Source organism: Trichoplusia ni, chromosome 2 (assembly GCF_003590095.1).
Source record: "Trichoplusia ni isolate ovarian cell line Hi5 chromosome 2, tn1, whole genome shotgun sequence".
NCBI lineage: Eukaryota > Metazoa > Arthropoda > Insecta > Lepidoptera > Noctuidae > Trichoplusia > Trichoplusia ni.
This window is the reverse complement of record NC_039479.1, coordinates 4,911,281-4,938,451: the sequence shown is the minus strand read 5'-3', so window position 1 is coordinate 4,938,451 and position 27,171 is coordinate 4,911,281. Positions and strand designations below refer to the sequence as shown.

At 33.3% G+C, this 27,171-nt stretch overlaps 1 protein-coding gene across 3 annotated transcripts in view; it reads right to left on the bottom strand.

The window, feature by feature from the left end:
- LOC113504485 (carbohydrate sulfotransferase 11) overlaps window positions 1-27,171 on the bottom strand; it is a 62,868-nt gene that overhangs the window by 23,519 nt on the left and 12,178 nt on the right. Inside the window, exons 1-3 of one of the 3 annotated variants that reach the window (XM_026886806.1) lie at window positions 21,181-21,346; window positions 17,721-17,950; window positions 16,737-16,814 (exon numbers count right to left, since the gene is read on the bottom strand). In XM_026886806.1, coding sequence (XP_026742607.1) covers window positions 16,737-16,814; window positions 17,721-17,879 — 237 coding nt within the window. In that variant the 5' untranslated portion in view covers window positions 17,880-17,950; window positions 21,181-21,346. Of the gene's footprint in view, window positions 1-16,736; window positions 16,815-17,720; window positions 17,951-21,180; window positions 21,347-27,171 lie in introns of those variants that run through there. The other 2 variants (XM_026886795.1, XM_026886815.1) reach the window with 2 other exon arrangements.

Here is a 27,171-nt window from a genome sequence, read left to right as displayed (position 1 = left end):
TAAATAGTTTATAATTTCAGATATACACATCAAGGTGAAAATTGAAATTACACTAATCAGTTTATGATAAAATCGTCTCCGGGCTGACGTTATTGTGTTATATAAAAACAATTCAGTAGTAAACAATGATTAGTCAGGTTTCGACATTATCTGTAAACGGAAGTAGATAAAACATGACTTATACAATTTTTTATTTCGAATATTTGTAAAAATTAAAAAAAGTCATTTAATCATCAATTTAATAAGATAAGATTTTTTTCACAAATTAAATGGAAGAACTAATTAATAGATTCAATTTTCTTCAACAATATGTAATTATTCTATCCTTCGATCTTTTAATCCCTACGTTAAACAAAAAAAAAATCAATAAACACAGTTATAGCATTCAATTACTACAATATTCTATTTAGTTATCAAGCTTCACAAAAAATGCGGGCTGGTATCGATGACGTCACTGGTTATTGTCTATCGGCCAATATCACGTCATTTCCGGTATAGTATCCTGAGACTCACCTGAGAGGCATAAAGTAGGACGGTTAAGACTGTCGAAGGAGTTTTGTGGACGTTAAAAATAACATATGCTTAAACAAACTAATCCTGACCATGTTTCTAAGATTACGATCTCTGAGAAAATATTCTTTGTATTTTTGGAAATCCTAAAAAGTCCATATCCTGCTTAATTGATTCAAACAACCGTACTTTAACTTAAATATATTTATAGATCACTACATCACTTACTATTTAAAGAAAACTAAAGATCATTACATCACTTCACAAGTCTGGTGCTTAAGAAGCGTGGATGACCCGAAACAAATGAATTTCTATGGCTGAATAACTCTTTTTCAGGAACTAGACCAATCACCGGAATTCGCAACGTCTGCTGAATTGCCATTAATTTAAATTGGTCACAGATGGTAACTATTAAGAAATCGTTTATATACAGCGAAGTTCATAATTATAATTTTCGACAGGGCAAGCGTTATTGAAAACTTCAATGAATGCTTATCAGTCCTAATCTATGAGCGAGACGTGTCGCGTGTTCAATCCCCGCGTAGGACAAGATTTTATACGACTCACGAATGCTTGTCCTGAGTCTGTGTGTCTTTATAACACAAGGATAAAGTTCACTAGTGCAAGAGACGTTTTAAACAAAAAATAAACCACGTGGTAGGTGTTATTATCGCCAATCCATTATATACCGTACAAAAATCGTGCGTTGTCTCGCTTCCACAGCGACAACCGTCATAGTTCAAAAGGTAGGTAGTTAGTAGTTCAATGTCATGATTCATAAAAAAGGTTTTAATGTTGTACACACCTTTGTCGTTAATTTGTAATCTTTTGTATCGAATACGTATACATAGAGCATAGTCCATAAATGATGTATTTTTGAATAGAGATCGGAGTGTTGAAGGGTCTTTTTTTGGACGCGTTCTGGTGAAAATGTAGAGATAAAAATATAGCTCTAAGTTCCATTGGAAAATGTATATTGGAGTAAATACTGATCAATTGCGAGTCCTAGCCGTGACCTTGATGGTAAATAAATAGGTTAGTTTTGTAGCATTTTCGGTTGTAAAATAACAAAACGAAGACTTACATCGATTATAATAGACTGTAAATATTGTAATCGACAGTCCTGTAGTTCTTATGCGTGTTTTAGACTTGGTAAACATTTTCGTTATTTATAACTGGATATTTTGTTGTTAACATTGTGATTTAATGATGTTTGACGAGTGATTACAAGACGTGTACAGGGTGATTTGTTTTGTAAGACAACAATAGAATAGTTGGTCTTACTAAATTATACCCACATTGTTTAACGATGTATGTTTTTATTTATATAGGAAAAATGTTATAGATTAGTAAGTTTTGAAGATTCCGATAATTTAAATCTAATTTTTATTTTACGAATTTGATAACCTCGCTGAATTTTCTTTAATGAATATAAATAAATGAGTAAATCGCTAATTTTTTATCAAAGACGTGAATAACCAGGTTTGGTATACAATACTTAGATTTTTATTTAATGTATTAGAAAAACAGTAAAACAAAATAATGCCCCAAGGTCAAAGAAATACAGTCACCCACAAATACCGCAAAGCGTTTACCCGTTGACACAAAAAAGTAACACAATACATTACCTTAGCTGATCTTCTATTGTTTTTTTATCTCAACACAGCATGAATCTATATCTATATCTATACTAATATATAAAGCTGAAGAGTTTGTTTGTTTGATTGTTTGTTTGTTTGAACGCGCTAATCTCAGGAAGTACTGGTTCAAATTGAAAAATCTTTTTGTGTTGAATACACCATTCATCAAGGAAGGTTATAGGCTATATACCATCACGCTGCGACTAATAGGAGCGAAGATATAATGGAAAATGTGAAAAAAATAGGGCAGGTATAAATCATAACTTATATCTTCTAACCACGCGGACGTACTCGCGGGCGACAGCTAGTTATTTTATATAAACCTGTTTATATAAAAAAGAACTGTATTCTAGACCGAATTCCGATAAATTTTCGCTTAGCAATGTACCTACTAATATACCTACTTGTGTATATATCTACCTGTTTAAATCTATACGTAGATAGGCAGTAAATCATTCGGAGTCATGTCCCAAGTCGAGAATAGAAGTGATGACAACGTTGAAATATGTTCACAGAGCTATGTTCTCTATTTTCAACTGACGCGTAGTTTTAGTACTCGTGTGCCTGTGTCCAGGTATTACATGTTCTAGACGACATGCTAGTTAAAATTATTTACGCGTTTCAAATTTTTATAGTTCAAGAAGGTTTATCCTTCTTGAACTATAAAAATTTGATACAAGAAATGGGTTTAACAATACTCTGGTTTTGAAGCATTTGGATATTGCAGCGATGAAGTTGGTAATCATTATACCTTGCAAACTTATATTAATGTTATAAAGCTCAAGAGTTTTTGTCAGAACAGCCTAATCTTAGAAATTACAGGTCCTATTTGAAAAAAAAAATCTTTCAATGTCTGATACTTTATTTAATGTCTGTCTGTGACATCATATCTCCCGAACGGATCGATCGATGTTATTTTGTATGTTTCGTATTAAATAGAATTCTTTACTAGTTATCTTAGACTTGTTTAACAAAAATCAGTCGAGTAACTTAAAAGATGTTAGGTGTGAAAATGTTAACTTTATTTTTTGTTAATTTATCTTTTGAATCTTATTTAAATTTGTATAATCAGTGGCGCTGTATAAAGCAGTCAAAGTTTGTTCGCAAATTTACTTCAAACAATTTTTAAAAAGAGTTCGTTAATAAAAATACATCATTACATTTCTACCAGCGTTTATAATAATAGTTACATTGTGGATTTTACTAAACCGTAGACAATGGAAATTGCAGTTTACGCTCTAAACAGTTAAGTGTCAATTCCGTTGTTTACCCGACTTTAAAAGAGGGTAATGTGTTTTGTTTCTCTGATTTCAATCTGTAATGACACGAGCCATTACTCCATTACCGGTGTCTTTGCTGTGGTAAAAGTCCATTTATTTAAGATGAGCAGTCATTTTTATGCTAAAATATACTGCAATACTTCATTTGCAGTCATTTGCCTATATTTTATTCACTCACTTTTCTTGTTTGTTTTTTTTTGTCGTTCCAGTTGGATTTTTGTGACTCGATTTTGAGGCACTTCTCGATAAGCTAGCAGGCTGAAATTTTCAGGGTACCTTCAAATCTGATGACATTGCAATTTACGACTAGAAAAACGGCTGGACAGATTTTGATACAATTTGAATGGAGTGACATTTAAAAACGTGGGTTTGTAGAGTTTGATATCAAATCTTGGGCTATACCCTCAACGTTTAAAGTCGGACTATTTTGTTTTGTTATTTACTTGTATGTTTTAGGAGTAACACCTCACTCTACATAGCGTAGAACCACATCACACTTCACTAAAACCACAATAAAAAACCCAGAATCGGTTGACCTATGATTACAAACAATTATTTAGCAATGTGGTGTCACATTTATCTTGTTTTGCGTAATTGTAGAGAATGTTTGCTATAACACATATGATGGTGTAATGTACTACCTATGGCACTAGAGTGGTACGTCGCGTGAAATACGAGATTCTCATCTCGTTTGCAGTGGGATGTTACCTACATAGGGAATAAAAACTAGTTCACGGATTAGCTGTTAATTTGAAAAGGATATTCGATGGGAAGAAAAAATAAGTGATCAATAAATAATTAATAATAACGTATTACTTTCTTACCGTAATTACTAGCAAATAATATTATTATTTATTGTGTAACTAGGACCAAATTACATGACAAAGTACAGGCAAAAAGTATTATATGGTTTTAAAATTTTCGAGTACGTACATTTTGAATTAAAACTAGAAATATTTTCTTATCGACCAACATTTTTATTTTTAACAGTTTAAGAATTACTTAGTATGTGCCATACTATTAATAGAAAGATTCAGACAATTTAAAATACGAGTTTTGTGCCATCAATCGTTGTTCGTAAAGAACTTATCCAGATGTTGCGAGAGCTATAAAATATTGGTGTTTGTACATTCAATCAACACCTGGATTTCAGTACAAGTCGAAAGAATCGTGAAGTCACAAGAAAATATAAATTATCACTGAGGAAACGGTGGAGTTCGTGTTAAAGATATCTTAGAGAAAAAAAAAGAAATCTGGTCAATTGCGAGTCGGACTCGCACTAATGAGGAATTCTGTTCAGACACCCAGCATTGATTAACCTACATATTTATTTTATTACATTTTAATGTAGCTGCATTAAAAATAAATTTTTAGTATAAAAGAAACAACTAATTAGCTTTCACGGTTCCTGAGATCCAGCCTACTCCCAGATAGACGGACAAAAAGCGGAACCTCAGTATACACGCTTTAATTTTTACCGTTTGGTACAAAAAAACAACTGCGCTAGTCTACTTCACCATAAGCGCTATAGTTCTTTGTTGCTGAAAATCGCTTAACGTTGTAAATTGGCAGTCAGCGGGGTTGTAAAGGGGTTGAGTGCCAGGAACGTGCCAGACGCTGTCTATATGCACGTATCGTCGCTTGGGGCTACGTTACTTACAGCATGGGTTGGGTTATGTAATTTTTTCTTCCCATGTTTTTCTAAAAGCGTTTAATTGTAATTGTGAAGTGTGAGTTGTTAATTTTAAACTCACTTTTCTGAATAAACAAGCATCTTAGTGACCTGTGCATCGAATTTTACTGGGCTTTTAAAATTCAATTATAAGTCTTGTTGCCATTAAAAGACTTTATTAGAATCAGTCTCGATAGGAATGTATTGAATAAACGCTTCTTCGAATTCGGATTATAATAATCAATTTCTGTTATTTCCTTCATCATTGATTTCTATGTAAATGTTTCCTCACATCTGTAACAATAGCTTAATATATTTTGTTGAACCTAAACATCCTGTATCAAGATGATGCAGTATACAGGGTGACGCATTGCGGCAAGCTCGTTGCCAGCTCAATATTCTGGCTCACAGATCTAAGGATATCGCTTTCATCCCTACTTTTATGTTATGCATAGCCTCTGAATTAAATACGTCCTTTTAAGAGCTTTCGTAGGCTTTTATGTTCTATTGTTTGTGGTATTAAGATGTATTTAATACTAGCTCTAGCTACGCATCGCTTAACACTCGATGATAACAATGCAGACAAAAGTGTTCTTTTTTTTAAACTTTTCCCAATTTTATCACCGTTTAAAGCTTTCCTGGACTTTCACGAATATTTTAAGACAATAAACCAATTCGGTTTTTTATATTTTAATATAAATATAAAAAGAACAGGTTCCTGTTTATAATTGAGTAGCCAACATTAATATCTTTCCCAAAACCTCTACAAAAACATCCACAGATAATACACGCGATCTCAAACTCATGATGAAACAAAAGCTGATACGAAAACAGACATTAAAGACGTCAAACATTTCGCTTCCTTGCGTGACTCGGTGTATTTTCGCGAATAGAACGATTCCTAACTAATGGAGGTTTCTTACTCGATAAAATCATATCGAGAGACAATAGAATCGAATAGAAAACCCTATGGAAAGAACAGGAGCTTAAGGAAAATATTCGCAGTTAGTATGAGACCTTTAAATGTCAATGGTATTGGCATTCGGTATAAATGGCGTGTACTTGGCTGTATATAATTATACGCTGCTTTTGAGCGGTCCATTTTCATTGACTAAGTTTATGACTGATCATTTGAAGTATAATGTGCTTTCTTGATATTCACGATTAAGTAGGTTGGATTGGGAGTTAATATGGAAGCTTCTTAAGACTGAAGTATTTTCGCTGACATTATGCAAATATTAAGGTGTATTTTAGCCCTATCATGCATTCTGAAACTTAAGAGCCTGATAAACTATATACCTTAAACAAAATCAATCCATCGCCCAGAGTTATTCGAAGAATAAATATTCATTTGTTTCTAAATATCGCGATCTCAGTTCTCATAAAACTACATAAAGATTCCAAACCCGTTTTACTTCATAAAATGTATGAACTGTGTAGCTCACAAAGATATTAACATTTCAAACTGTCTGGAACTACACTTTCCCCTTTCTTCGTATTTCCCCACCCCTTTCTTACCCCTTCCTCGCCTTTCCAAAGCTGTCACTACGGAAATTACATTGTCATGTGCATCATTTGACAGTTGTCTCTTCGATTCGTTGAACTGTCAACTTGAAATTCAGACTATGGATAAATGTAAGTTACGACTTTAGTTGGTTTTTCTTTGATATATTATAATATGTTTAAACAAATAGTTAATGCACTGTAGTGGTTTAAAATTGTGTATAGTTTGAAAACTTTTTAATCCACCTCAAAAATTATGAGGTTCTCAATACGCCTGTATCTTTTTTACATTTGTTTATTGGTCGTATGAAGCTATTTTATGGATTCCCTTTTAATTTAACGTGAAATAGCTGTTATTTGGTCCCATAACACACACTCAAGTTTTTCTGGTGTAAACAATACATATATATATTTTGTTAATGTATAAACAATACGTAGCAAATTTAAACAAAATAATTGTAGGCTATTTTTTCTATAATCATTTCTAACGGAACAGACAGACGGTTAGACAAATTTTCTTTCTCGATAACCATTCTCACTGAGTCAGTTAAAGTGTAAATCGTGCGCTACTCGAAGCAGTCGCTTAGCAGTCGAGGTGTACCAGTCACAAGATAAATGTGTAGCACGGCATCGCACCGCGCGAGTCACGTTCCTGCGTTTAATTTGTACCTAATGGCGACGAGAGGCAGGAATTACAAGTATTGTTGTTTACCAAACGTATCCTATACGTTAAGGGCCTTTAAAGGTACTTAGAATAAATTACATTATAGGTAGTGTCCAAGTATTGACATAAAAATAAGAGCTTAATTTTGACATCTTTGATGATGACTGGGTATAAAACTAAAATCTTTTTTTGGTATCTCAGATAATCAAAACGAATGACATCATTTTTGGTTTTAACTGACTAATAAAAAAATGTCAGAGATAAAGTTTAGGGGGAGTTTGTGTGTGACTTTTGTAAAATATGTACACAGAAGTGACGTCACGCGTCTGTTTTGAGAAAAAGAATAAAAACTTCATGATGGATTTCGAAAAAAACTAAATGCCATCACCCCTAGTAACTAGAATTTAGTTACGATATTTTAAAACTCAACTAATTTAACAGTTTTTTTCAAGAACTTTGCATAGCAAAAATACATGTTTGTCAAGAAATAAAATGTAGAGTCCAAAATAATTAAAAACACACTCATCTAATTATTGTTCCCGCACATTTACAAGTTTTGTCGCCAATTAAAAGTATTTAAAGTTGTCTCTTAGCAACTAATACTGAAAGAGATGATAAAGTTTTTTACTGTTATAAAGTCATTAGTGTGTAATTACTGCCTCGTAAAATAATTTTAATGCGAAACATAAGGATACTTTTAAAAGGAAAGACATCTGCATAGAGTTATTAAGGTTTACATGGAATTCATAAAAGCCAATCTTAACATAGGTATACATCAAATTCTGAGTGTCGGAGTGTCTGTTTGTAATATTGAATTAACTGGTTTTTTTTTACTTTATGCACATCATTGAAAATATAAACTTTTTATTTTTGTCTTTTTATCCCGGCTGATGTCTGCAATACGTGGGCTGATTTTGATGGGACTTTTATTAGTCAGTAGGTACTTGACGTAATAAGGAGTTCTTTAGTCTACTTATATATTCTTTTTCTTATTCTATTTTTTTTAGTCGTCGTTACAGCTAGTAATAAATAAAAAACTTTCAGTATTATTCAGAGAATCAAGTTGATACATAAATCTTAACACGTAACGCGAACAAATTTGACTACGGTCTACTACGACCTAATAAATTAAACTGTTCTCATAGCGTAAGAAAGCGCTACACAGACTATAGCAGCATCTCGCTTCCGCACCTTCATCAATCCTACTTTAAGACGTGGTAGTAGGCTTCTTGGTAAAGGAAATTGTCACGATATCGTGACTCTATAGTAGAGTGGGCTTTGTACGATAAATGAGGGTTTATCTTAAACAAGTGTGTGTCCTCGCCTAGATCTGAGAGCATTACCATAATTATTATAGTATTATTGTTTTATAATATCTTTATTTTAATGGGTTTTTAAATGCGCATTATGTTTTGTTTCTTTATTAGTTAATGATGCAACTTTTTACGCGATCCCGCTGCCGCTTCATCTCATAATTAAGGACTACGGATATGGGTTTGAAACTATTCGGGCAAAACCGATAAATACGCGTGATTAAACCATTACATCATTTAGTAATGAATCATCTTCATGATGGTTACTATAAAAATTAGTAACTTTATCATTATTTTATTGATTTAATATGAAACATACTGTTTGTATATGACAGTCTTTCCCAAAGTGGGCGATAACGCCCCCTTGTGGGCGCTGCAGGTCTCATGCGGGGCGGTAAGAGACCCAGAAAGAAAATGGGGACGTTGTGATTGTATGTTACCAACTGCGGTCAGGTTTCAAGTTGCGGGTTATAATAAAAGTTTCGTTTAGAATTCTCCGTTAATATGCATATTATATAGGTCCCAATAATTAATTAACTTAACTTCAAGTTATAGTGGTTTTTAAACAGGTGAAAAAATGGGGGCGCTAAAAAAATATTTATTCTCAAAGTGGGCAGTAGACAAAATAAGTTTGGGAACCACTGGTATATGATATAGTTAATGCTAAAAGACTTAATGAAAATTGGTATTTTTAAAACTATAAATTTTATTAAATTACTTATAAAATACGATTCTTTAACTCTAAGCAAAAGTCTTTAGGGCTTTTTTGTACACATTTTATATTTCGTGACTCAGAATCGAATTTCCAAAAAAGGTAGAACTAAAAAAATGGACTCATACCTACTAAATATTCTAGTAATTATTTTAATGCAAAAACCAAATAAACAAAACTCCTTCTTCTTAATTTAACTAGAGAGATAAACTCTTTATCTTGTCTTGCGAATTTTAATGTCATTATTTTCTTATCTTGCTCTACGTCTAATGTTATCTACTGTATGGATAATTTTTGATAAAAAGGTATAATATACGGAATTAGAATACATAATATGTCATTATTTACTATTAGCCTTTTCCCACGGCTTTAATAGATTTCGATTAAAGCTACAAAAAATACTCTCTTCCTGATGCAGTTGGGTGAAAATTATCCAGTGTTTGATCCAGGGTGTGAGGATCCAGTTCTTTTACGCTGTTCTTGTATAGATAATGACACATAGTTATTGACAATTCATTTCGATAGGAATCAAATTAAGGAACCGTGCTCCTGAATCACAAATTTCCTTTTTATAACTGCCTGCTTGAAAAAAATATTTAATTTACATTTTTTATTTTATTTTGGCTTTAGCTAACACCGCACTAAATTTCATCAAAATCTGTCAAGCCATTTGAGTGGTAAAGAGTTACAAACATACATATTATTACAAAGTCTCACGTTGTAGGTAACTTAGAATACATATTACATCCTCACAAACTCTATATTACATTAGTAGGATAAGTATTCAGGTATTTCGGGACCTGTATATAATATAAATAAAGCGCATTAATAAATTGAACACGCAAGACTTAAGTAATTGCGTGACGAGGATACAAGTCCAATTGAAATACCGTAATATATTAACAGTGTTTTTAACTTTTTACTGTGTTGCGAATGAAAGTAAACGAACAATGTTTGGTATCTTACTTATACTAGTATTTTAATACTCTTTGCTATGACTATAATATATAGAGCCTAAGAATTTGTTTGTTTGTAAATATGTATGAACGCGCTTATCTCAGGAAGCACTGATCCGATTTAGAAAAAAATACAGAGTTACATAGCCCATTTATTAAGGATGTCTAAAGGATTATACTATTACGCTATAATTAATAGATGCAGAACAGTAATCAAATATATGCGATGGCGTGCAATTGGGGAGGCCTATGTCCAGCAGTAGACGAATATGGGTTGATGATGATGATGAATCAAATTAAAAAGACGGAGAAGATGCATATCATATGAACATCTTCATAGCTAGTAGCTATGAAGCTTACTAAACCTACATAAAATACATCACATAAGCGTAGTCACGAAAAGATAATTTTCAACAGTATGATAATTATATCCCTTTTCGAGTATTAACTCGTTACTTCAATATATTTGTACGATTCGAGTGACCTCTTAATAATAAAGGACTATGTTTGCTTTCTAAAATCAACACATGCTAATGAATTTATCATAGTCTTGTAAATATAACTAGCATTTTATTGACTAAGTAGGGTGTCAACCAAAACTGCTTGTTCAAATAGTCTGTGTCATGTCTAGTGAGTAGCGGCATGTACTCGTACCACATCTATTGTCTTAGCTACTTGAAAATAGAATATTAAAAAAAAGCAAGTTAACGGTAACAATGTTTAACTATATTACATTATTTTGGTAAGGTTTTTGGGATGCCAAGAGGTGGGAGCGTGGATTCCACACCTTTTAATGGGTAGAACCATGGGTACCTTAACTGCCTTGCAACGAGCGACGCTTTACGTAAGCGTACCAACTATGATTCATACCTACCTATATACGTATTGTATAAAACCGAAGTAAAGTCGCTATGTTGTGGTATAACTAAGTATTAGCAACGTTTCTGTCAAGTCACCGTATATGATAAATAACAGCCAAATGACCGACCTAGCCCACATTGCGTGTTCAACCGCTATACAACAACTGTCTGGTTAAAAGGAAATAAACAAAACGTTGCTAAATTTCTGTAATATGTGGTTATCGTACAAAATGAATTTTGGAAATAATTTTTCGTTAAGTGCCGTCAGCAGCGCAAGAGGGCAGCAATCAGATTTTCAAAACAACGAAACAATCAAATGCAAATACCTCGTATTATATTATTACATTTATTACGTAACAAGGAGGTTTGACAACTAAATTATAGTATAAAAAGGTATTAAACGTCATGTCACAAATACTGGTCGTTTTTTTTTTAATCTGATTGTGTAAACCAAACTTCTGTTGCTGACTCTACTTACAGGTATAATTTTGTAATAATGGCTACCAGTGAGGTCAATGACCACATTGTCCAGTGGTTGGCTGATTGACAGCGGGTCTACAGAGGGTTGTGTCGTTCATAAAGGACTCGATAATTTATTTATAAGTGGGTAAACACGTGCCTAATGGTCTGGAAACCTTTTTTCTTACATCAAACCTCTTTTTAGCCGTCTTTGTGTTCTTTTAAGCTAATTCATTAACGAGCCACTGCACATTGGACTGAACTTGACCAAACATCACACCTCCTTATATGAAATTTTAAATTTAGAAGATTTAAATTTTTTCTTTTATTTCTCTTAAATTCCTTCACTGGTTTCCCCATTACTTTCTTTTCTTTTCTAAGCAATATGCAAAAGTTTACGCCAGAATTCTAATTTTAGAAAGAAAAGCCCTCTAAAGTCTAGTACATTCTATAGAAGTTTATACTAAATAGACGGTTATATTAAGGCCATTTAACATTCTCCATGGGTAGAAAAATAATGTATGTAGTTTTTAAACGTATGCTACTAATCCTTGCGGTAGTTTAAGTATGTATTCGGACGTGACATTGCAATCTTAAGCAGACAAGCCGTCACTCGTGGGGTTATCACGTCTTAACATGGTATTAAATGTAGGAATTTTGTTTGTGTGCCTGCTTGCTATGTTGAAATACAAAGAATGTGTATTAAAGAAGACGAATGACATTAGTTTGAATATTAATATTTGTTTGTTCCTGAGAAAAGTATTACGTATGAATGTTATTGTCGCAGGGGGCTAAAACGGTTTTACAAATACAGTTCAATACTTTAAATTTAAGCAAATAACATTCTTGTTCGGAATGTCAAAGTCAAGTCTTTGACTTGTCAGTTCAACACATTTTGACCGATACAATCTGCTTCAGCGATCGGAGAAATGTTACTTCCATGTTTGTTTGATTTGATTGTGAGAGAAAATGAAATCAAATTATCAAAAAAATAAACTCTATTTATTAGGTATGAATTGTCATTATCCTAACTTAGTTGCAACTAACGACGGCAAATTGCAATAAGTACTTTATCCTCGGTTACGCCGATCGATGTTCTTTAATTATTTACTTGATAATTATGCGACGTCCAGATAGGTAAAGGTTACGGTTTTCAAGGTTACCTGCTTAGTTAAAGCATTTATGTTTAACGCCATTGTAATAAATGTTACTTTAACTAAACAAGTCTAAACTTCTCTTTTTAGGTCGACATTTTTTTTTGCTTTGGAACTAGGTCTTGTTAATTACTGTCATATTTAATGGAAAGAATTTTCGTTGTGGGAGAGAGACCGCTCGTCATGGTATAGTGTGTCGTCTTGTTTTTACCAGGCCAGCGGACTTACATCCAGGGATGGTGGTCAAAACTTTCAAATTCTATCCAAAATTATGATAGAAAGACTTTGTGTTTTAGTATGCTTATACGAGGAAAGTCGAGTCACAATTTTGAAGAGCTTAATACGTGAGTCCATAACAAAAGCAGATCGGAGAAATTCCACCATGTTTTTGTTCAAATTACTATCCAATATGTTCGCAATGAAACCTGTTTAAAGTTTGCATTAATAAAACGCCGTCGGGATGAGTTTCTGACTCACATCGCTTTATTTCTTGGAAAACTACATTATGTTAGTAAAAAAGCAGTAAATTGAGGAACCACGTTCTACCGCGAAATACAGTCACGATTATAAATCGTGGGACTATCAGTCAGAGCCGCCGGCGAAAACGAGCGTTTCGAAAAGAATTAGAATTTTTAAACAAGGAATCAAATTGAAATTCAAATTCGAAATGTTTCGAACGAAGATAAGTTTTGGAATTGATTTTTCTTTGTTGTAATTTTGGTGCAAAAATAAGGCACTGAACTTTATTGTTTATTAAAAAAAATAGTATTTTTAGATAGAAAAATAGTATTTTAAATAGTTTTTTTTTAACATTAGAAGCACAATATTAATAATTACCTCTGTGAATGGTCTATGCCTATGTCTTTCCCTTATAACAGGCCTCTGTCCTCCAGACATACTGAAACCTAATTTTACTAATTCTCAAACACATAACAATTCAATTTTCCAATTCTCATATCATACTACACTAAAAAAAAAGCCTCAATTTTCTCTTTCTTTCAGGTTACTAAACTAAACCAAGTTCTTAGGTGTTCTACAAAAATAACAGACAGTTTCTCGACTTTATGCACACAGCACACTTGAGAGCCATCATCACAGCGAGTGTTCGTGTAAACACCGCCTCTTGAGCACGCGACTAATGAATAATTGTTAACTTAGCTGCTATACGGACTGTTTGGATGTTGGCTGTATGTCACCTTATGCAAATCACATTACTTTTTTATTGATAAAGGTGTTTTAGTGCTGTTTGTTTTGCGAATTGGAACTGCATTAAGAAAGAGTTCGATTATTTGACGTATTTTATTGAAATTTTACTCGTTAATTTCCAAACGAACTAAGATCGATTGATAGACCATTGTTTTAAGTTTTTATTTTTATTTTTATTATATAAAATTAAATGAAGGCCTCAAGTAATATTTGTTAAATTAATTCTCAACCTCTAAATAAAGTAAGAACACTTTGATAAATAAATATTGAGAGCATCACAGTTTTTTTAACAGCGTTGCAATATATGCCCAAAGAGTCATTGTCATTGTCTTAGGCAATGAACCGTTACAGCACTGGGCCAAGGACGCGCCTTGCATACAAATGTTTTCTTTTATATTTTGACACCGAACCCTGGTTGGTATGTGAAAAATGTTTATATAGAACTAATTTGGAACTGTTACTTGAAATAAATTAAGTTTTTCGGTTATTGTCACATGTTGTTCGAAATTCAAATTATTCACGCAATTTTACATTATATTAGAATTGTCAAGCATAGAAACAGTATGAAAGTGATGAATGTATGAGAATGACTTGCTTTTTTGATTAGTCACGTGACTTTGACACTTGTGTTTAAAACATTTGAGCGATTCGATCAGTTTTACCGCTCGGAGAAATGTGCACAGGCCTGGGCTCCTATACAATTTACGTATACAAGTTAATATACAGTATTTCCATCTTTTTTAACTGAATAACTCCTTTCATAAAGGCGATAAGCTTTATTTACATAACTAACTAAACTGCACTAGCGCATAATTTAATTATACCACGATGTTCAAATAAAGTTATTGTTAGTCACGTGATTTACATAAAAACACTACTTGAGGTTTTTAACAAGATTTTTTTTATAGCGCATTTATCACTTTCGCTTCGAGCCGCAGATCATAATATGTACTCATAATAAACTTGAGAAATTTAAATGATTAAAATGTAACAGATGACTTAATTTTGTCACTAAAAATAGAATATATCAGTCAAATTTAATAATTAATTTTCGAATATAAACCACCTTGCTGTCCCGCCAGTAGACACAATAGTTGAACAATAGAAATGTTCATATAATGTGATTCACAAGACAGGAAAATTGTCAATTTGCAGGTCTATCCTGAACAATTCTATAATTAAGTATAAATAAATACTTAAATACCTAATGAAAGTCAACCTCAATAATAATAAAGGCACTAATTGCTATAATGTAGACGTTTTTGTTGTTGGTTTAGACGTCTCAGTAGCATACAGTTATCTAATTATCACATAACTTGAACACAACGAGTTACGGAGTATGCATGGTGACTAAGTTACTGAGTTCAAACGCTTAGTATGTAGTGAACGACCGGGGGGCTTCATTGACAAGGCTAGTTTGTAGGCAAAGTTTTGCTTACTTTTGAGTTACAAACTGAATTTGTTTCGACTTTTCTTCTCAGGGTAGTCAGATAAGAAATGTCAACTCCAGCGTTTTTAAAAAAGACGTGTAAAAGTGATAAAATATTCTATTTGCAGAATAAATGATTTCATTTCATTGCGTTTCAAAAAAAGATTTAAATACGTTGATCTTTTATTTGTTCCCATGTTTAAGGTCTGTCCTCGGATTGAGTGCTCTCGGATATACACTGAATTCATTTCGTTGTAGTATTTGCCTAACCACAAATACCACCCTTACAATTTATACGCAACTAAAGAGTATTTGCTGAAGTATTTTTTAGTTTCCTCTGTCAAAAGTCACTAGTCGCTGGATATCCAATAAATATGTTAAGGTGTGTACCTAAATAAATTTTACGAAAGCCGTATAACACATAGTTATGTATGTGTGAGTAGCTCTGGCATTACATTATTATACCAAACCACACCAAACGTAGACAACGATGAACATCACAAACAATTTATTTTTAAACACAAATAAAACACGTTTCCAAATTTAAACTTACCAAAACATCGGTATGCATTAAATTAAAATGTTCGATTTGAATCGATTTACCGATACAATCGATAAAAACAATCGATAAAAATAGTTTTATGGTTGTACCATCGATTGTTGATGGATTGTGTGGGAATAGCGGCGAGTGGTTGAAAGCTCGCGTGTCTGTGAACAAGCTTAGCGAATCCTCTTTACTATGTTACTAGGTAAGACACAAACATCTTAACCTATAAAACCTCTTTACACGATGCTTTGTTGTGAATGTTCCTATCGATTTTCTCTCAAATCTGAAAACGTATGAATGACGGAACGGATTCTCATACTCATCTCATGCACGCTTAACTAACATACAATGACACCTTATGCTAGCTGTAATAAAGTTCAAAATACCTTAACACAGATACAGAACCATTTAGTAACGTCACAAACACGTCTACGAGTGCGTTGTGGACTTGTGGCTCTCCCATCAACAGGGATGAGTATGTTTGTTTGTTTGTCGTGCACAGCCGTCTTTAGACCTTTGCATGTTTCCTTAGTCGTTAGTAAAGCGTGGGGTGCAGTGTTGGCTTCGGCACACAGCTCGAAACATCGAAACGTTTAAGGGAGGATATTGTACTATGCTCTACAACTCTTTAATCAAAAATAAACCTTAACATTCAAAAAATATAGTTTACATTCCACTTTTCTATCATCATATTGATTCGATTATGTTTTTTAGGGAAAATTAAAGCATTGTACAGTTTCGTCCCAAAAACGTAGCTTAGTACGGGACGGCCCGCTGTGTGCCTGTCGCCTGGGCATTTAGCTCGGCTTGTGTATGCGACATTTCCGTTACCTGTGTCCTTAACATAGTAGGTGTCGTTATCGTGAATGCGGGCGCGTAATATGTTCCATTAATTTTATAGAAGTCTCTCTGCAAAAGAAGAAATTTGACCTGAATTCACTTTCGTACGGAACTGCGTTTTCGGGTCAATGTCGAGATCGGACTTCGTTTGTTTTCTCTCGACTTTTTAAATGTCGATTATTATAAATTGCACTTTCATTTGTCATGTGATTTATACTTACAGTAATTACTGTCCAATATGTCTTATCGGCAAAACTTTTGAAATGTATCGTTTTCGTCTTGACTCGATTCAATTATAAAGGGAAACTTTAAACCAACAATGGCATTTAACGCTCAAGATTTATCAACTTTAAGTTAATGTCTGTTAGACGTGAACGAGCTTCCAAACTCACTTAAAACTTTCGGTTTTGATTGATTAATATTAAGTGTGCTTCGCGATGAATTGAATTTTCGTCGTTACATGTCAGTTAAAAGCGTTTGTGACACTTCACTGTGGTGACTAAAATTGAACATTTTCAGGCTGTTTTTTCTTTGCTGTATTAAATACACTTGCTATTGCCCACACGCTAAGGAAAAACTTGATTGTATTGTTAGTTTTTAAGTGGATATGTCGCAGTTAATCGTCCAAAGACAACGTCTCTTTGTTGAATCATTAATCATAAGTAATTGGTATTTTATTATAATTTGGTTGAATATAGAACCAGTAAGCAATATATCGAACTAATGCCATAACTGAAGGGTTACATGACAAGACATGAGCTATATTAAGAAAAACAGTGTTCGAAGTTTCGTTTTCAGTTGCCATGTTGTCTTTTTGTTTTTCAAAGGAAATGTAGAGACAAATTGACGATATAAAACGTCACTTGTATAAATGACATTCATGGATAATCTTGGATACAGGGGTTAGATTTCTGTGATATCAATGATTGCAGCAAGAAACGTTGTCTTTGGAACAATAGCTGGAAATGATCTTACCTCTTGGTAAAAAACTCTTTTGGAGCTGTATGTGAGGTTGTACTGCTGGTCTGCCACCATGAGGAGTATTGTGAAGGGTAGCAGGATGGCGGCAGCGGCGAGGAATGCCACGCAGCGCCCCAGACGCATCACACTCACGTTTCTGCGACCGACCACCATATTGGATTTTTCAAGTGTACCGACGACTTGGTTTACTGCATTTGTCCGTCAATGAAGACAGATAACAATACCTGGAGAAGATATTTTTAGTGTTATTATGGTATTAATGAAATTTGAATCGAGTATTGATGATAGGTGGAAATAAGGAGTAGGCAGATAACTTAGTTTAGAACAACTCTTTCGGAATTTTGTGTTACTCAAGTTTTAGTTAATAATAGTTAAATTATCAAAAAGAGCGATTGGAAAAAATAGCAGGCCGATTTTTATGTTGCAGCAGCAAAATGGTCTCAGACATTTATTCTTCTAGATACATTTTGCCACGTGAAAAAAATGAAACTGTTTAGCAATTGAAAGAAATGTTTCTAGTACACATAGTTTGACCTATACCTAAATTTATTTACACACTAAACTATTGTGCCAATCGTGTCACCAGCATTGAGGTCGGTATATTTAGCAACCTTTCTTTGTTATTGCAAAATGCTTACGCTTATAATAAACTAGCATTTAGCGTGTCCACTAAAACAAGTGTCGGGAAATGTAAAGAGTTAAACGAACCGCAATATCAGGCAAAAAATAGAAAACAAATAACGAATGTATCAACTCGCACGCAACGTTAGAATCGATTATTGTAATCGAGTTAAATCGATTAACATATCGAGTACATGTCAAAAACAAGATAAAGTACACCTAAGGAAGTTATTTCTAATTTGTTTGCTTATAGTTACAACATGTTTGTTTAAGGTGAGTCTTCTTTAATATTTCCTTATAATAGGACTTTTTTATGGATGTGTATGGACGTCAGTAGTTTTACCGTCTTATATGATTTCAAACGATTTGGGTTAGAGACCATATTCTATTTTAAGTTTAAATGAATAAGATTTAATCAATAAATTTTATTATTTAAAAAAAATACATTAACATTACCTCCGTATCTACCTGAGAAATAGAGAATGAGAGAAGCGTCTCTATTGAAGTGTGAACTACACGCAAGCTGTTATCTAATTTCAGTAGCTATTTACAGATCACCCTTTATTATAGTTTGTATTCAAAGAACGCATCACACAATGTATAATACGTTATGCACCGATAGAGGCGAGCCAAACAAAACTGGTACACAACTAAAAATAGTTTGTCACTATCACAATCGGATGTTGATAACTGAGTAACACTTGTGTGTCGGTCACGGTGATTGTTGCATGTCCCCGAAGGTTACAACGCTTTAGAAGACGGTACATATCCTTATAACCAGATTACAATAGTAGGAGGTACGTCTCCAATACATAAAGTGTGCTGTTGGGATTATATGAGAGAGATAGCGCTCTACATTATGTAGAGCAACGTCTTGCTTTTTAACCTACGCTAGTCCTATTTAATACGGTTTTCTTACGCGTATTTATCGGGACTGCCCGACTAGTTTCGAAGCCAACCGGAGTCCTTAATCATGAGCTGAGCGGTGTTGCGTGATGAACTCTCAAAAGTTACTATCTAAATATAATAGACCTGTTTTAAGTTCCCACTTCCCACTTTTTTCGTTCATTGGAGGAAACTTTTTTATACCTACCGCTTTGGGGTAGGAATTGGGCAAAGTCAATCTCTTACTGACTAAACCTGACCGCATTAGTTCGGTGTATTTCAATGCTTCAAAAATTCATCACACACCAAAGGCCAGAAGGTCAAATACCTATCCGCAGTAATCCCAGTATAAATGCCATTTACAATAATATTATTATAATCACATAATTACATTCCCAAATTAGCGTATCCAGGCCGACATTGCCATACGAACCTCGCAACATAATAGACCAGGTATCATAAAACTGTTACAAATCTAAATTTAGATAATCACTGCACGGATGTTGATAATTGAATAGATATTCGTAATAATGGTGGCACGTAACAATGTCACGGTATGGCGTGACAAAGGGGTAAATAGATTACAGCTATTTGCTTTGATTTCTATGATTTCGTTGAATAACTAACAATGGCAACTGGGAGTCATTCTCGGTAATGGTCCATAAGTATTCTTTGGACTAGCCTTCTTGTAGACAACGTATATTGTAATATATGAGTACATAAGAGTTTGTTTTTTAAAGATAAAATATTAAAGTTATATGTGTATTGATCTTCAAGGCTAACCGTTTATATATATGTAAACGCTGTTAAAGTTTTGTTTGGTTACAAAAAAGTAGTTTACAGGAAAAACCGGAACTGTTCCTGAGGCTCCTTAGCCATTCCGTCTGTTTGTCCCGATGCTGTATATCATGAACATTTATAGCAAGACAAACTTTCACACTGTATTTCTATTGTCACTATAACAACAAATAAAAATCCAGTAAACGTAATAAAATGTGGTGTATGACCAATTTGTTTTCCATTTTTTCTATTATTAAGCCTATTTGAACAAAACCCTCTACGGAACTTTTAGTGATGGTTTAAAGCGAAACCAAAGGTGTTAGGAACTCGCCAATACAACGATATCACCTGATAATTCGATATCAAACATTAAACAGTCACCAAAAATCAGTACAACGAATCGATATAGATAAATTCGTATTTACCAGAATTAACCAACAGTATATTTACCTCCAAAATGGCATTGACTTTAAACTGATACTGGCAATAGATAAAGTACTAATATAGTCTAATGTGTTAACACGACTTGGCTTCGACAGACCACAAGTTAAACATTGCGACAAGTACCTGACACTTGTACTTCGGCCGGTCCTGTTGGCCTCTTCCAAGATCTTTCAAGTTTTGTTTACGTATTACCAAATATGATTAGTAATACTAGTTAGTTTTTTATGGTCATAGTTAGTCATAGTTTTGTCTTGAAATTTCCAAAAGGCTTTGATTGTTTGGTTGTCCACAAAACTTACTATACGCTTACAATTTAGAAATTAATTTACAAAAAATTCCTGTTGATCAGCTTTTTTCACTGACTGCTTCGCATTTCCCAATATGGTAGAAGGCGAGAAGGTTTTATTATTTTATGTTTAAGCAAAGCTGCAAAGGTTAGTGAATAGATCGATAAGGTAAATCTACTTGAACTCCAGACTAGATTTAGATGGGTAACCATCGCACTTGGTATTTCCTTATGGAATTTTCCAGTCTGAGTGCAAAAAATTGAAATCCATCCAATCCATACATTTTTTATCAGTTACTCACATAAATTTGGTTTATCCGGTTGTATAATATTGTGACAAATACAGATAAAAGATAAGATAACGTATAAACATCTGTATTTTTAATAACTTTTGGTGAATCATTATTATAATTAAACGACTTCATATTGACTACTCACTTTTGACCTCCCGACTTATTTTGTGTGAGAGTTCCTAAATTAAGTTGTCGCGGCGGTGACGGAGTCGCTAATGGAACTAATGTTTTATGTATAAATGCTATGATAAATAATTACAAATTATCTTATCGTTAAGATATATCGTATAGAAATAATGTGTTGAATTTTTAATGATCCCAATGCATAGATAACCTAGTAATATGTAGATTTCATTCTATGTTGTCCAGGTTTGAACAATCTCGCACACCACGATCAATCGACAAACTATGCTAGGTACTAACATTATTAATGCGAAAGTTTGTATGCATTGATGTATGTATGTATGTTACACTTTTCCGCCAAAACTATTGAACGGATTTAAGCGAAACTTGGTACACAGATAGTTTATAACCACGATTATCACAGGATAGTTATAGGGTAGTATTATATGCCAGATTTTATGTTACCATGGGATTATTTTTGGCGGGGGGTCTTGCGGGCAACAGCTAGTATTGAAATAATTTGGCCTTTGTGCATGAAATCTTGAGTATTTGTAAAATACCCCCGTCACAAGGATTAAATTCGTTAGAGCAGGACTCGTTAAAAAAACATCTTGTGTTTTCAAAATCGCATTGACCCATACTTTAATTACACACATAATTAGTCGAAGGCTCTACGATAAAAACCATACCATTGTCCATCGATACAAATACTAATGTTGCAAATCATTAACATTGCAGAATGACTCAGTGTTTCGTGCACGGCAAAAAACTTCACTTAAAAGCATAACAGGACTGGGAGCGCCAATGTTTTGGAGAACCATAAATTATGAATTGCTTACTTTAAGATGGTGTTCATAATTCAGATTAAATAATTGAAGAATTGCGACTGAAGGGACTCTGACTCCTAAGATACAGGTTTTCAATCTAGTTATGCGAGCAGAGTTTTCATAAGACTGTTGTATTTATAATTAAGCATTTATAATGTAAAACTGTGTAACTTTTTGTTCAATAAATTTTATTTTATTTACTATTAGGTATTATAATTTGCACACTAACTTTGTTACCAAAAAAAATATTTTGTATTTATTGCTCAGGTAATTGATCGAGGAAAGCTGTAGGATCACCATACCATTTATAAAAGAGAAATTAGAAAAAAACGCAAACAAAACTACTACGTATAAAATATCTACAATATTTCATACATTCCCGACAAGTCCCGACTGCTCATCAATTCCCAGTCAACTATCCCGTTTAAATACATATTTAAAAGCATCCCGTTTAATATCGATACAGTTAGTGTAAATCGATAGAGCTACCGGTTCCATCGACAACATGTTAGTCGAGTATAACATCATTAACTTAAGTGTAAAGTGGATATAACTGGCTTTAGTCATTAAAATGGCTTTTAAATTAATTTTAGTAGCGAAATAACACCTTTTTATTAATTACATATCTCTGAATTGCAAAATTCTCGTGTTACGGTGTACGTAGGTAATTAAACTCTGAAACAGCTCATGAAATTTTGCATGCGTATTGTCCAAGTCTGAGAATCGGACAATATCTGTTTTTCATATCCTCATTTTTTTTGACTCATTTGTATCGCAAAGATATGTTTGATGGGACAGCTAGTTTTGAATAAGACCGTTTAAGGCTCTGCTATATCCCCCTACACTTACTTGAGAAGCGGCGGCGTTTGCGCAGCTGTTTGATACCATAATTTGGTATTATTTATTATTTTTAATTTGCAGACTGATTGAGTGGCGATGCCTGCAAAATGTCGACTGACGTATGCCCAAATATTGAAGTACAACACACTTATACACAACACGCATATTGATAAAATATTCATCATATTATATTTTCAATTTACAAATGATGATATTGTATTATTCACACACTTTACGAACGGTCAAGTACGAGTTGGATTCAAGATAATGCGGTTCCGTAGATACAAATCGGTTGTGAAAATAAAATTATTGTGGGTACAATCGCTAAAATATATTTGTCACTCGTTCTTTATTTTTGTTATAACGGCAATAAAAGTACATTATCTGAGAAAACTTTGACTGTCTGTATGATAATAATACAGCCTAGTAACAAATCTATAAACGGGGGTGAATCAGTAAAAGGATTCAATATTAACCTTTCGTGGACGAATCCCTAAAAATGATAACAATTCTATTTTTCTAAGTATTTCTAACTACGACATCAGCTTTTTGCAGTCTCATAACGATCGTGTCAAAATACACAAATTTAAAACGAAACTGCCTACTTTTATACAAAAACAAACAATCTATTTTCAGTCTTATAATACTGCAAGAGCAACACAAAAGAAAACAAAATCGTAATCTTGTAAAAAAAACATCCAAAAAGCCTTTGGAATAAGCAATTTAATTTTTAAAAGATTATCCACCTTCGTGCCGGGGAAATTGGTTTGCCTTGAATCCATTTGACCGTACCCCCGTTTTGTATGGACTCGGCATTCTATAGCAAATAGGTTCCAGATTGCAATCCGAAGATATTGTGTTACAAACAAACGTACCGATGAATATTGTATTAGAGGAAATGTTAATAATCTATACCAAGCGTTCTGGGAAGTCTTAAATATAATATTGTTTAGGAAAATGTTGTGTAATACTTAACAATCTAGGTACCAAAACTAAAAGGCATAATACTTGATATTATGCACTCACTACCAGCAGTACTGATTTTTCATTATGAAGCCCAATCTAACTTTTTTTTCATCGTTGATAATGAACGAATATTAATTTTATTCACATTTGATACAAGGTCTTGGAAATCCATGTGAAAGCGATATCTAAGAAAATAATTTTCTGAACCGCATTTCTTTAGAGCAATTACATTGGGTAACAATCATGAATGCATTGCTTTGCTCCTAAATATGAACTTGGATTTAGCTTAGCTGTCGTGATGCTAGTTTCTACTTTAATGATGGACAACCAGGGTTATATCGAATAATCCGTTGTATTATTATTTTGCAAGTTACCAAACATATAGATAGAAGGCTGGCTAACATTTGACATTTCAAACTAAGTTAAATCATTATAAAAACTAGCCGATGGATTGCTTCTGAAATTATTATACCTATTTATAGCAATAATCGAACTATTTGTGATAAAATCTCAAGGTTTCAAAACTATCTAAACGATACAACGATAGTGGTCGTAAATTCATTGTATAGTCATTTTCACGTTTGTTATATGCATAAACCATTTCAATAATGAAACTTAGAGAAGATGGAAGAGGCACTCAGTCCATGCGTATATTGTGAGGTGACGATCAGGGCCCCAATTCTGCTATTTACAATGGCCGATGAATTAATGGCCATTGGATTAAATTTGAAATTATCCCTATTCCGTTAAGCCTTTTGCCAAAAAAATAATTGGAAGTTAATTGTATTGACCTTGAGTGTATCGTCCCGTACTGAACTTCGAATTGTTGTGTAAAAAAATTCTTAAGTGAATACGAAAATTATAATTTGAAGCCAATTTTCATTCATTCATCGGCCATTGTAAATAGCAGAATTGGCGCCCAGACTTATTTTATATGCTGTGTGATTCACTTGCGCTTTATCGTCAGCCAAACACGTGGAAAAAGTTTACTGGGTCGTATTTAAAACCGAACTGAATCATGATTAAATCTCATGATTACAATTTTCATTACCTCGTTTCAAATAGGTCTTACTTATTATTTAAAGTGAATAGTATTTGCTCACCTGCCTATGTAAGTTTGGTGAAACTAGTTCCTGCTTCAGCAGTACAAAGGCACTTCCCCCTACTCTACATTCCATGATTACAATAGTTGATGAGCGTCTCGCGTGATCTGTTACACGCTGTATTATCGATAAAATCGGACGGTAGGCTCGTTACTAGTCGTGACTTGACATATTTGAATAAAGCGATGTAGGTTACCTTTATGAGAATATAAAGCAATGCAAACTGCATGCCTAGAGAACTAAGGACAGTTTTCTGTCATTAATAAATAATGTATGGGATTGTAATGTTTGACGTTTGCTTATGTTTGTTATATATTTTTTATGTTGATTTTGCTTTGAATAACGTAGTTAATAAAAAACAAAGTCCATCTGGAATTATCTAAAATGTTACGATATTTACCGAACTTATAAGACGATCATGAATAAAAATGGCGAAGCGCCTTCCGAAATACGGAGGAACTTGTTATGAAAGAAGATCGCCCGTTAACGGACCGACCGTCGAAAGAAAGTGCAGCTTAACCTGTGATCGATCAACTTGTACAGATGCAACTTAGCCAGGTCTTCCTACTCGAAAATAACAAAGACAGGATAACAGCTATCAATTTGTTATACATTGTTCCAGATGATATATCGATATTATTACTCGATTCTCGATAAGTCGGTTAATCGAATTGTTTCGCTTTTATGCTATGATGGCAAATTAGATGAATATAAAGTTACGGGGTTCAGACGCGAGTTTATTATGATCGTAACACAATAATGGCTGTATTGTGTCATTTTAATAAACGTTAAACAACCTCTTTTTTTGGTAGTATGTTTTTAATTTGTTATGTACTGCATACTTTGAGTATCTGCTGTCATGGCCTTATCATTTCACATACAGGAAATGTTATAGACAGTGTATTATGAGCAATACGTTTATCAAGAGAATTTTATTTATCGCTAAAGTCAGTTGGCGTTATAATATTTTTATCTCTGCTAGACTATTGATTAATTAAAAAAATACGTCTTTTAATCGATGCAATAATATATGCAAATTTGGGATGTTTTGTCGATAATTTCTGAATTAATTATTCAAAAATCATAGCCGAATCGTGCACTCTTTTTTTTCTCTTCGTACATGCATGCTTTAAAAATTTATTTATAAGTGTTTTAGAAAAAGTGATTACTTTCAACTTTAAGTATTCACACATTAATAAATTTATTTTTACTAGCTGTTGCCCGCAACTTCGTCCGCGTGGTTAGAAGATAATATAAGTTATGATTTATACCTGCCCTATATTTTTTTCACATTTTCCATTGTATCTTCGCTCCTATTAGTCGCAGCGGGATGGTATATAGCCTATAACCTTCCTCGATGAATGGTCTATTCAACACAAAACCTGAATTGGACCAGTACTTGATGAGATTAGCGCGTTCAACCAAACAAACAAACTCTTCAGCTTTATATACTTATTAGTATAGATTCACGAATGTTCATATTCGGAATTTTCAATAAAATTCTATTCTAACATTTTTGAGTATGATCAACTCAAAAATGTTTAATTAGTCACGGTTATTTTTTCTGTAAAACGGTTAACGCACTCATTCTATTTGAACGAGTCACAGATAATATATTTCTCAAGTATCGATAAGATTATAGAAAAATCATACCAAAAATCACAAGGTCGCCTTTTGGCAGCGATTTTTTCCGATAATATTTGAGTGTTATATTAATAATGTAATGATCTTGAAAACATAATGTAGCGTTTGAAAAATTCAGACGTTTTAAATTTGTTTACAATTTTTACTTGTACTAAAAGCACAGGGCTTAATATATTAAGTAACTTTTGAACATTAACTATTCATCTGAACATTTTTCTGTCCCCGAGCCATGTATAGCATAGACAGAGCGCGACAGAAAATGTATCATTATATATTTAATATATTATTATCTACGCCATGTATGTGCCTTACTCTTACAATGACAACAGTCTTACTTCTAGAACTATAGGTACATACCCAAACCGAACTACTTTCACAGATTTCAACAAATCATTATCACCTATCTTACGTGGTCTAGAGAAGCTATAAAAAGTCACACATATTTCATGCGCCGAAAACTATAATTATTGAATTGTCAAGGGGACTCTCATTTTGGCGGCAATCCAAGGAAACCTACGCTCGTAAGACAAGACATATCTATACTAATATATAAAGCTGAAGAGTTTGTTTGTTTGTTTGAATGCCCTAATGTCAGGAACTACTGGTTCAAATTGAAAAAATATTTTTGCGTTC